Source organism: Merops nubicus, unplaced genomic scaffold, assembly GCF_000691845.1.
Source record: "Merops nubicus isolate BGI_N331 unplaced genomic scaffold, ASM69184v1 scaffold16811, whole genome shotgun sequence".
NCBI lineage: Eukaryota > Metazoa > Chordata > Aves > Coraciiformes > Meropidae > Merops > Merops nubicus.
In genome coordinates this window covers 6,153-17,558 of record NW_008586462.1, presented here as the reverse complement: position 1 = coordinate 17,558, position 11,406 = coordinate 6,153, and the positions used below count along the sequence as shown (strand labels likewise).

The window sequence follows — 11,406 nt, the reverse complement described above, 5'->3', positions numbered from 1 at the left end:
CCCCACAGCCGCCCCAGCACAACTCTCTCCTGCTGTGCTCCCAGCAGAGGGGTTCCCCCCTCGGGGCATTGCTGGGGCGCCTCTGGCCCCGCTCCAGCAGGTCCCTGGCTCTGCTGTGCTGAGGACTCCAGAGCTGGAGAGAAGGACAAGGTGTTTTGTTTTCATTTTGCCCTAGTGCTGCAGAGAAATCCCCTGTGGCAGCAGGGTGGCCGTGGGTGTGGGGGGACAGGGGTGGGGTGTCCATCCCCCGGGGATCCAGGGCTGATCTCTGATCCCCTTTCTAGGTAAATACTTGGCTGATAACTGATGGAAGCTTATGCAAGCCTGTGGAAAATAATATGGAAAATCCCCAAGGACTGCTGTGCGTGGAACGGGTTTTAATTACAGTTTAAGGCAAATGAACTAAATCCTGCACTCGGGACATTTCTGTTGGAAGTGTCAACAACTTTCAGCATCTTTTTTTTTCCCTTGGAAAACACCGTCTTGACCAGTCCTACAGTATTTACTTCTAGATGTAACCTTGTTAATGGTTTTAAAATGTAATTATTGTATTTGTAAATGGTACTCATCCCAGTAAGGCTGTATTTTGGCAGTTAGACACTTGAGTTTTAGCCTTTTACCATTCATGAAATGGATGTAATTTAAACTGTGGTATATAAATTTAATAGTAGTACTGTCGAATGGCACAATGCTTACAGAGGTAGATTCCATTTTGTCAATATATACGATTTCAATCAATTTAAAGACAATACTGATAGCTGTTATGAAGGGGGTGCCTCATAAAAAGAGTTAGAACCTTTTCTTCAGTCCTTAGGATGCCTCACGGTGATGAATAAAAAGCTCTATCTTCAGGTCGAGCGGGTTGAACTCCAGACAAATATTGCTCTAAAAATGGGGAGGTTCCCACTACAGTCTCCCAGCAAAACACAGGGATAGAAAATGTCACCTCTACAAAGAGTATTTACTGGAATTCCCATGCTGAGGAACTTTTTGGGGACCCATTGATGTTCTCTCACAGCTGTGGATGAACTATCGGGAGTCCCAGCAGCGAGGGCTTCACTTTGCCCCACGTTCTTCCATCTTCTAGAGAGCTTAGGATGATTTGGGTTGGAAGGGACTTTAAATATCATCTCCCTCCAACCCTGGTGCAGGTCAGGAAACAAGCAGGCAAAGAGGCTGGGTGGTAAATGTGAGCTCACAGCACTGTCTGGAGATGTTATTGCTGGTTTTAAGGATGCGTTTTCCAAGCAGCCTCCAGGTTTTCAGTTGCATTTCTCTTCTGCTTGCTTTTTCTGGGCTTCTTGTTGGGTTTTTTTTCCCCATTTTTGAATGCCCCTGGGGTTTAGAAAATGCTTTATGGAGAATCAGCCCCCCCTACATCCTTTCCCTTTTACCACTTAGGCAGGAAAGCTTTTAAATACAAACACTGGAAAATAAAAGCAGCCCAAGGCTGACCCTTGGTGGGACGACCAGTGCCAGCTGGGGATGGGGACGGTGCCATCAGGGCCATCAGCCCACCCCATTGGCATTAGAAGCAGATTGTGGAGATGGGAAAGTGCTAAACCTGAGGCTTGGGGGAGGAAAAAAAGTCCTTCTATGTTTTCTCTGAGCCAGGCTCCTGCCTGCTTCTCTCTGTGAATCACCTGGACAGCATTTGGTTTCTAATCTCAGCCTACTGCTGGCAACGTGGTGATAACATTCATGGCCTCAACAGCATCTGCTGAGCTGGAGAGCTTGGTTTAACAACAAAAACTGGTGATATGGGGGGGAAAAAGAGGGGCTCTTATCAAAATGAAATGGAGTTGTTGTTCAGGTGAGCAGAGCAGCACAGCAGCATCCTCTGAACGGGCTGCTGGGGACTCTAGAAATGAGTGAGGTGGCAAATAATAGCTCTAATTTCACAGGCATGAATGTTGCCAGCATTAGGCTGGTGCATTTGCATTGGAAGACTGAGGGTGTGTTGGGAAGCAGCTTGGAGAGATGGAAGAAAACAGAAATCCGTGCCCATTTTTAGAGAAAATAGGGAAATCTGGAGATATTTCAGCTCAGAGAGGACTCCCAGGCTGAGGTGTGTGCAGTAGGGTGGGTGAGTCCTGAGCCTGCTCACTAAAATGCATCAGCACAGAAGCTAAAGCACAAGTCAGTCCTGCAGCTTCCCCCATCTGTGCAGTTTTTGAAGGGCCTGGGTGGAGCCTTCAACTCCTTCAGTCATTTTTCCCCTCAAATGGAAACCTGTACAAACTGTAACCTGCCCTTTTCTGACCTAGGAATATAGAGAAAAATCTAAGAATCAGGTTTTGCCTCATTGGTTCATGCTGCATTATAAACTCATGCTTCCAAAAGAGCTCTGTGTCCTGCAAATAAGGATTTTATAATGTAAATATTCCCAGAACATAGATATTTTACTTGATATTTCATTCAAAAATAAGGTGTTTACCTTAGCACTGGGGTTTTTTTAAATGCTTTTTAAAGAGAAAAAAACCCCAACGTGGCCCAAAGCTCCCAAGATTTGTCCCCTTTGTGTTGTCCCACAAAACTGGAGCTCCCTATTCCCAGCTGTAGATGTTGGGATACAGCCCCCACAGCCTGGGCAGAGCCACGGGAACATCCTCCAGCCTCCCAGGGGTGAAAATCCTGCCAGACCTGAGTCTGGTGTGCTGGCAGCACCCCTCCTCCAAGCACCAGAGGCATCTGTCCAAGCATCTCCCTTTGTGGGGAGATGTTCTGCCACGTCCCTGGTTTAGTTTTCCTGCCCTGTTTGATGTTTGGGGTTTATTTTATTGGGGGTTTGTCTTCTCTTGAGTGGAACACCCCAACGTGGGGAGGGGAAGGAGAAAAGTTGTGCTTCTAAATGTGAAGTTCAGGAGCCTGATCTTTCTGCCTGGCTTTGAGAAGGTGCCAGCAGATAGAAGAATATGGGCAGCAGCTTGGGATGTGTCAGATTTAAGTTTAGAGCATCAACTAGGGGCACGTAGAGGGGTGTGTATCCTCAATTCCAGCTGCTGTAGTAGTGGTGAGAGCTGTGGAGAGGGCACAGGAGATCATGGAATGGTTTGGGTGGGGAGGGACCTTCCAAGGTCACCCAGTCCAACCCCCCTGCAGGGAGCAGGGACATCTGCAGCTGGAGCAGTGACATCTGCAGCTAGAGCAGGGTGCTCAGAGCCCCAGCCAACCTTCACCTGGAAGGTTTCCAGGGATGGGGCATCAACCATGTGCTGTCCTGTTGCATTCAGGGGCTCTGGAGGCTTCACCTCTGCTTTTGGGCAGGGAAAAAAAACGTGGATTTTTGGGCAACACATCTGCCTGGGACTCCCTGCCCACTGGCAGAGAGCAGCTACAGCAGGAGGCAGTTGCCAAGGCAGAGATTTGGTTGCCTCTGTGTCACCTGCATCTCTCCAGCTAGGCATCAGGGCTCAGTTTTGGAGACTGTGGTCCTGCAGATCTTTGGCTGAGGCCAAAATAGGGGGGCTCAGCCCCCCAGCATTGCCCAGCGCTGGCACCCCTTAACCCAGCAGCACTCAGACCTATCTGAGTGAAATAAAGATGCATAAAAGAGGCATTCAGATAATAAACAGGGGGTGATGCATGCACAGGAAGGTTTTAGCTTGGTTGCCTGCATGGACTTCTCCCTTCAGCCCATGTCCTCTGCCCTGAGGGGTTGTCCTTTGGGGTCCCTGGTAGCCACAGGAGCCAAGGCTGCAGGGGCACAGGGCCTGCTGGTGGAGCAGGAGCTTTTTTCCCTCCCAGCCACCTGAAGATTTGGGTCTTTAGATATCAGCAGCAGGAAGTCTTGGGGTTTTTTTTTTTGCAGCTTTTCCACGGGTTGCAAATATTCAGGATTCTCAGCCAGCTTCGGGTGCTCCTCACAGGAGCCTTTTCAGACCAATTTTCTACTTCAGCAGCATTTCTTTATGGCTCAAGAGTATGAAATGCTACCAAATAAGTTGGCATTGGTGGATGGAAGCTCACTCCCCTGGTGTAAAGCTGCATTTTTGCTGCAATTCCACTGTCCATTGCACTCCCAGCCAGAGTGGGGAAGGGAGAGCAGGTTCTGCCACTGTCCAACCACACCACGAGCATCACGTCCAGAGGCACCACTCCACTTCCTTGCAGGAGAAGCTTTTTGCAAAGGCTGGATTGTGATGAGAAGGTGTCATATTTTTTTAAAATCAGCTAAGAGAAAGTCAAACATCTTTTAGTAAAAAACATTCAGCCCTCCTGGGACCTCTCAATGTGGCTCCTGTGCCCACGGGGTGAAGTGTCCAGGGGAATCTTGCTCCATTTCACCTTAGGATCTACTCCTCAAACACAACATCTTCTTGAGAAAGCCACTTCAATACACTGAATACAGAGTGATTCTTTTTTTTCCTTACCCTTTTGTTGGTTTTCTGTGAAAATGTCTTGGTTAAAAAAAAAACCCTAATTTTGAAGCTCACTGTGACCAAAATAACATCATCCCATTGTCCTTTCCTGGTTGAGAAATTACTGACTCCAAGATTCCACTCCACAGCCAGAATTCTTCTTTTTCTGCTCTTTCTCACAGTTTCCCAAGGAAATTAATTCTAGAATTTTTTTATCTTTGTCAGTATTTTAATATTTATTTCACTGCAAGGCTAGAAAAAGACCTGCAAAAATATCTCCCCCCATCTCCTGCATGATTTCCCCTGTCACTTCAGGAGGGACTGCAGATGCTGATGCTGAGAATTGTCCTTAAAATCACCAGCATTAGCGTGGGGAAGCTCTCCAAAAGCTTGCACAGGGGCAGGACTTTGCCACAGGCCAAGCAGGACGTGACAAAACACAGCAGGTTTTAGCAGGGCGTCCAGAATCTCTCATTCCTCTGTTAGAAATCTCTCTTCCTGGGCAGAGGATGAGCAGCCACCATCCTGCTGTTGGGTTTGTGAGCCATGCAGGAGGGGTTTTCCACCCTAAAATGCTCCAAGGTGGGTGAAATCACCACGGTACGGAGAGATTAGTCGTGATCTGAGAGGAGAATTGGGTCAGGTTGAGGTTTGAAGCTCCAGCACTGAGGTCCACAGAGCCCAGGAGAACTTGACCACGCCGCCTCTGAACCCAGAGGAAACCCCAAGCAGAGAACTGTCCTTCCCCTGTATCATTTTATGAACTCCCTCGTGTATAAAAAAAATGTTTATAAATATTTGTGGATGAAGAGACACAGGTCTATTTTTAAGATTTAAGTTAATGAATGGCTGGCCTTTTTTGCCTCAACGTGCAATGAGATGTATTATACCTTTCGTCTACGATGGCCTAGGTCCTGCTTAGTCTGTGATGAAAACTTTGCTGCTTACCTCCTGTCCTCAGAGGAACAAAGAAACTGTACAAAGGGTTTGTTGCCCACAGACGACGGCAGCCAAGCTTTGTCTTTGACCACTGGTAATATGAATGTGTTGTATTGACTTGTTGAAGATAATCATGAAACGACCTCTTTTAAATGTTACTTGCCTTATAGGTTAGACAATGACTTCTGTGGATATCATTTTTTTTTTTGTAAATAATGGTTTTTTTTATAAATGTCTCTCCTGCATTCTCCCCTCTCCCATCACCCATTTCACCCAATCTTGAATATGCAATTCTTCCCCACGTTGCAACCAAGAAATCCCCACCTCAGAACAAAGTTGATTCATTCTCTCCATAGGGACCACGTTAAAAAAAAAAAAACATTGAGTTGCCATGGAAATGTGATTATTTTTTTTCCTTTTCCTTGAAAATAAACAAAAAAACCCTGTAAAAACTGCTTTTCCTGAGTGAGCTTGGCTTGGCACGTGAGCTTGGCACGTCCAGGAGCACCCAGAAGAGCTGCTCAGAGGTATCAGGGGCTACCACTAGCCCCAAATGTTGTTGCTGCTGGAGCTGTGTGTGGCTTCCAGACCTGGAGATGGGTCATGGTTGGCTTGTGGGGACACGTGGGGAGCCACAGGGACCTTGGGGACAGATGGAGCTTGAGGGGATGGGTGGGGGCTGTGGGAACAGGAGGGACCCTGACTGGGGAGGCTTGAAGGGACACGTGGAGGTGTGTTGGGGCTGTAGGGACCCATGGGGGCTACGGGGGCACGTGGGGACTCCATGGGAGGCCACAGAGATACTGTGTGGGCTATAAGGAAATTTGAGGAGCCCCCAGGGACACATGGTGGCTACAGGCACAGGAGGGGGCTGAGAAAACCCCTGGGGGCTACAAAAACCTGTGGGGGCTGTAGGGACCCACAGGGACCTGGGAGGCCATGGGGACACACGGGGGCTGTAGGGACATGTTGGGATCTGTGGGGATCCACAGGGACTGGGGGGGCTGTAGGGACACATAGGGACCAAGTGGAGGCCATGGGGACACAAAGAGAGGTCAGTGGGACTCATGGGGGCTGTAGAAGGGTAGAAAGTCCTTGAAGACCCACAGGTGCCTTGAGGACTTGTGTGGGCTGTAGGGAGATCAGGGCACCAGTGGAGGTCACAGGGACACTGGTCACAGGGACACTGGGGGCTGCAGGCACAAGCAGGAGTCAGGAGGACCCATGGGTGCTATAGGGAGCCGTGGGGACAGGTGGGGACCTGTGGGGACCCTGAGGACCCACAGGGGCCACGGGGACTTGTGAGGGCTGTGTGACCCCATGGCAGCCACGGGCACCTGGGGCTGCTGGTTTCTCCTCACACCTCCGTGGGGAGGCGGCTGGTGGGGCGAGGAGACCCCCAAAATACATGAAAGAAATGCTGGAGGAGGCCATCAAGATGCACCAAGGGCTGCTCTGAGGTGGGTGCAGGCTTACAGGAGTCTTTGATGAGGTTGGTTGGAGCAATGGTGGCTCTGGCCAAATGCTGATGTTCTTCTTTCCCCCCCATAATCCGCAGGTAACCGTGAACGTCTGTGGAGGAGAATGTGGTATCCACATCCAATAACTCCTTCCTTAACATCTGGAGGAGTTTGCAGGAGGTGCTTCAAATGCTGGGGCTCCAATGCAAGGGCTCTACGGTGCAATGGTTGACTTGGCTGCTCCAGGACACCAAGCCCCTGAGCAGCCCCTCCAAAGAGAGCTCACCACTTGTGTCTCAACAGGTTTTGGACATCATATTGTGTTCAAGAAGGCTTCACTCTTTGTTCCTGCCAATGTCTGTGCTGCCTGTTTTGAATAGTTGAGTCCAACAGCAGGAAAAATGAGCCTTTGGCCTAACTCTTCCTCCTCCTGTTGATGGAAATGTGTGTGAAGGATCAAGGCAGCTTCCACTTGTTCTGAAGGTTCTGCCCTGGTTTTGCTGAGCTGGAATCCCAGCCCAGCCGTGGTCTGACAGCAGTTTGGAGTCCTCCAGGAGCTGAAGCTGGGAGGGGTAAAACCCAGGGCACCTGACCTGAGCTGGCTCCAGGGGTGTCCCAGCCCATAAACTTCATGCTCACTATAAAGGGGAAGTTTGCTGATGGGGTGGGGTGGGGCTCCTTCTTCTTGAGGGTCACCATCCCTAGAGGGTCTTGCTCATCACTCTGCTCCTGAGGATGCTCCCCTGTTTATTGGGAGTGCTGCCCATTCACTGGGCTGAGTATAACTCTGTACCCTTCATAGTGACATAAATATTAATGTTAGTTGGGCTGTTTCACCAAATTTCTTTTCATTTCAACCCTTGGGTCTCCTCCTTTGCCTGATCCCCATTCTCAGCTGAGTTTGCCTTGAACTACGTGATCCTCATGTAGAAACCACAGAGAGATTTTTTTGGAAAGTAAATGAAAAGCATTTTATAACTCTTCCTGTGAACTGGGACCTGCAGGGGCTGTGTCCTGGGAGCTGGGGCAGCTCCGTGCTGCGGGTGACCCTGCCCAGGCTCCTGTCAGGAGCTGTGCAGAGCCAGAAGGTCTCCCCTGAGCCTCCTTTGCTCCAGGCTCAGCACCCCCAGCTCCCTCAGCTGCTCCTCCCCACACTTGGGCTCTAGACCCTTCCCCAGCAGCTCCGTTGCCCTTCTCTGGCCACGCTCCAGCCCCTCAAGGTCCTGCTGGGAGTGAAGGATCCAAAACTGAACCCCACATTTGAGGGGCAGCCTCCCCAGTGCCAAGTGCAGGGGGATGATCTCTGCCCTGCTCCTGCTGGCCCAACTTGCCTTCAAATTCTATCCTGTTGTGGCTATGCAGATCTAGCTTGTCTGCACCCTTCTGTTGAAGTTCTGTTGAAGTCTCCCTGGGTGCAAGCAAACTGTCCCCTGGGTAGGACATCCCTGGGTACATGTCACTGGAAGCAGCTGAGATAGGAAAGAAATCATGGCCAGGGCTGACTGACCACAGGTCTGGGGGGGGGGTCTGACCCATGAGGTGCTGCACAGAGCTCTCTGTGCTTGGTTTTATTCTCATTTTCTGCTTACCCCACCCTGCTTTCAGACCCATTCATCCCCTCTGGTTGATATCACCACCAGCCACACAGCTTTAGGTCACAATGGTTTTAATAGAGGGACGTGGAACCTCCCCCTGCACTGCTGGGTCAGCAGAGGGAGCTGATCTCTCTCTTGCTGCAGCCCACGCTGCAGCAGGAGGTGGTCAGCAGCTTGGCTGCCTCACGTTTTCCTAGCCCAGAGCTTTTCCTGGCACCCTGCAAGTCTTGCTCCATCCCGGGGGGGATTTCTTTGCTGTCAGCCTCCAACCTCTGCTCTGCGTCCGCCCGGGAGCTGGTGGAACCGTGGTCCTCTGGTGAGGAAGGCAGGGGATGGTCCTTTTCTGTCCCAAAAACAAATTGCAAGGTCAAAGTCTAGAGCTCAGGGAGTCGTGTGGTTTATATTTATCTAGGAAGTGCAGCCAACAGGCAGGTTGTGGAGGGGATGATCCTCTGGGATGTCAACCACCAGGAGGTTCTTCTGGTACCTGAGCACTGAGCTCTCAACCAGAGCTTTATAGGTGCACTACGTCCACATTCAGGGATCAGCATGTTAAAAAAACCACTAAATTCTGGTTTTAGCCTCAGGATTGCTCTTTGTAGGCACAGTTGTCTTACACTGACTGCAAGGGTAAAACTGTGGGTTGATGAAGTGGCCCTTGACCAGCATGTTAATTACAGAACAATCACAGAATCACTTTGGTTGGAAGAGACCTTCAAGATCATCAAATCCAACCATTAACTTAACTCTGGCACTGCCTCGTGTCCCCCAGCACCCCATCTCCACAGCCTGGAACCCCCTCTGGGGCTGCTCGTGGGGGTTCCTGAGATGCAGGGGCTGCATTAAGGCATCAGACACCCCAGAATTTCCAAAATCCTGGATGTCAGAGTACAAATTCCTAACAGGAGTGAGTGTAGTGGTGGAATTTTCTGGCTTAAAGATGTGCTTCTAAAGAGAAAGAACACCTTGTGAAGCTACTGAAATTGTAGAGCATGTAATAAAAATAAGCTGAATATAAATGTTATACTTGAGTTTCTGGTTCCTAGTGGGGAGGGCACTGTGTCCTGCTGACGAAAAGAGTGCAAAACTTGCCTTGATGACAGCAAAGCTTGATTGTGGCATTTAAAGGAGAGATTTTTGGTGGCACTGTGGCCTTTGCTCGTGGCTGATGTGGCAGATTTTGCTCTAAATGGCTTTTATTTAGCACGCTAACTAAACAAGCTGCACAGCTCTGCCCAGAGGTACAGCAGGCAGGGGATCTGCTTCTCCCACATCCCCCAGGAGGCAGGGAATCCGGCTGTGCGGTGTGTTAATGAGTGTTAATTAGTACTCACCCAGCAGGTAGGGAGAATCCAGCCAATGCCTCTTCCACCGAGAGCCGCCGCAGGTGAAGACGACGGCTCGGACGAAGTCCCTCCCGCAGAGCTTCACCGTGTTCCCATCCCCTCTCCCTTCCCCTGCCACCACCAGGAGAGCCAGGAAGGCCAACGCCGTGCCCTTCATCCTGGGAGGTGGGCAGGAGGGATCCAGGAGACCCAGGTGAGGAGCTGTGCCCAAATCCATCCTTTATCCACCCGCCCCGTCCGCTCCGCTGGGCAGCGGCTCGTTCCGCGGGTGATTAATGTTTGCCCAGTGTTAATTGCTCCATGTTAATTGCTTCTTCCTGGGGTTGGGGGGGGTTTAAGAGCTTTGGGATTTGTGCTGAGATTTTGGACGGGCGTTAAAGGCTCCTGAAGGCTGCGTGGCTGCTCTGCTGCAGGGGCACAGGTGGTGTGACACGTTTATGGGGGAATGGGCTTAGATCGACACTGCTAATGTGTATGTGCTGAAGAACTGGGAGGGGGTTTATGATGGGAGCTGGAGATAATGGGTCTTGTCTCTTCCCATACGTCTCTTCCCCTTCCCTGTTGCCCAGTCCTGCCTTTTGTGGCAGGTGAAGCAACCTCAGGAGTTTTTCTGTCAGTGACACCAGGTTAGAAGGGAGCTGAGGTGCCCACAGTTGTGCCCCTCTTCCTGCCACGCTCTGTTCTGTCCAGCTGCTGTTTTCAGAGCTCCCTGCCAGTGATGGGCATGAGAAAATCAGGTTCTGAGGGGGTTTTGTGACAGATGTAGGCACCCTGTGTCTTTGCCATAAGGCCTGTGGACGTGGCCCCTCTCCAAAAAGGTGCAGAGAAGAGAGGGGGAGGCTCTGAGCAAAGCACAAGATAGCTACAGGGTGTCACCTTCACCATCCTCTGCCTTCTGGCCGTGCCTGGAGGACAGAAGTGTGTTCACCAAAGCACCATGGAGCAGTGTCCCCGTGCTCTGGGACACGAGGTCAGCAGGTGGCTCATGAGAGTGGTCCCTGTTGCTTTGGGTGACGTTGGCAGCAGTGCCTGTAAGCTTCTCTAAAAAAAAAATATCCTGGCAATAAAACGCCTCAAAGAGAAGATTTGGCCACCATGAGGTCAGAAATTCCATGTTTAACAAAACACACGAGGGACTTTGGAGTTCTTTATCCCTCCCTGGCACCACGAGTGTTTTCCAGCACTATGATGTTAGAGTTAATTGGTTTTCATGATGTGCAGGGTGAATTATGTGTTCCAGCCTGGAGGGAAAGCTCATTTTTGACCAGGAGCATCAGTAAGCAAACAGTCCTGGCTGCCAATGGCAAATACTTGGTGTGTTTTGTTCAGATTTGTAGCAATGATGATTCCCCTTAATGGTCTTTCTTTGAAATGGATAAAGATTAATTTGATGGCCAGGGTAAATTTGCACCTTCCCAGTAAAAGGTGGAGGAGGCAGGAGGAAGTGAGTGTTAATGCATCACAAATGAGCTTGAGCTTCCCTGATGGGTTTAACTGGAGGTTTATTGTTGGGTTGATGAGGGAGTTTGAACATCCCATGTCTATAAAATACACATCATGGAGCTGAGAGCAGGTTCCTGCTGCCTCTGTCAGCTGGGGGCAGAGATCCCTGCTTGGAGCTGGGGTCTTAATCCAGAGTCCAGCAGGGTGGGGCTGGAAGGGACCTCTGGAGATCATCTCACCCAACTCCAGCTCACCCCCAGCA

General features: G+C 50.3%; 1 protein-coding gene across 1 annotated transcript; it reads right to left on the bottom strand.

Moving 5' to 3' along the window:
- Positions 1–8,465: 8,465 nt before the first annotated feature.
- RLN3 (relaxin 3) lies at positions 8,466–9,858 on the bottom strand. The gene is made up of 2 exons (XM_008948670.1): positions 9,690–9,858; positions 8,466–8,698 (listed from the first exon to the last, which is right to left on the bottom strand). The coding sequence occupies exons 1-2, from the start codon at positions 9,856–9,858 to the stop codon at positions 8,466–8,468; spliced, it is 402 nt and encodes a 133-aa protein (XP_008946918.1).
- Positions 9,859–11,406: the final 1,548 nt, after the last annotated feature.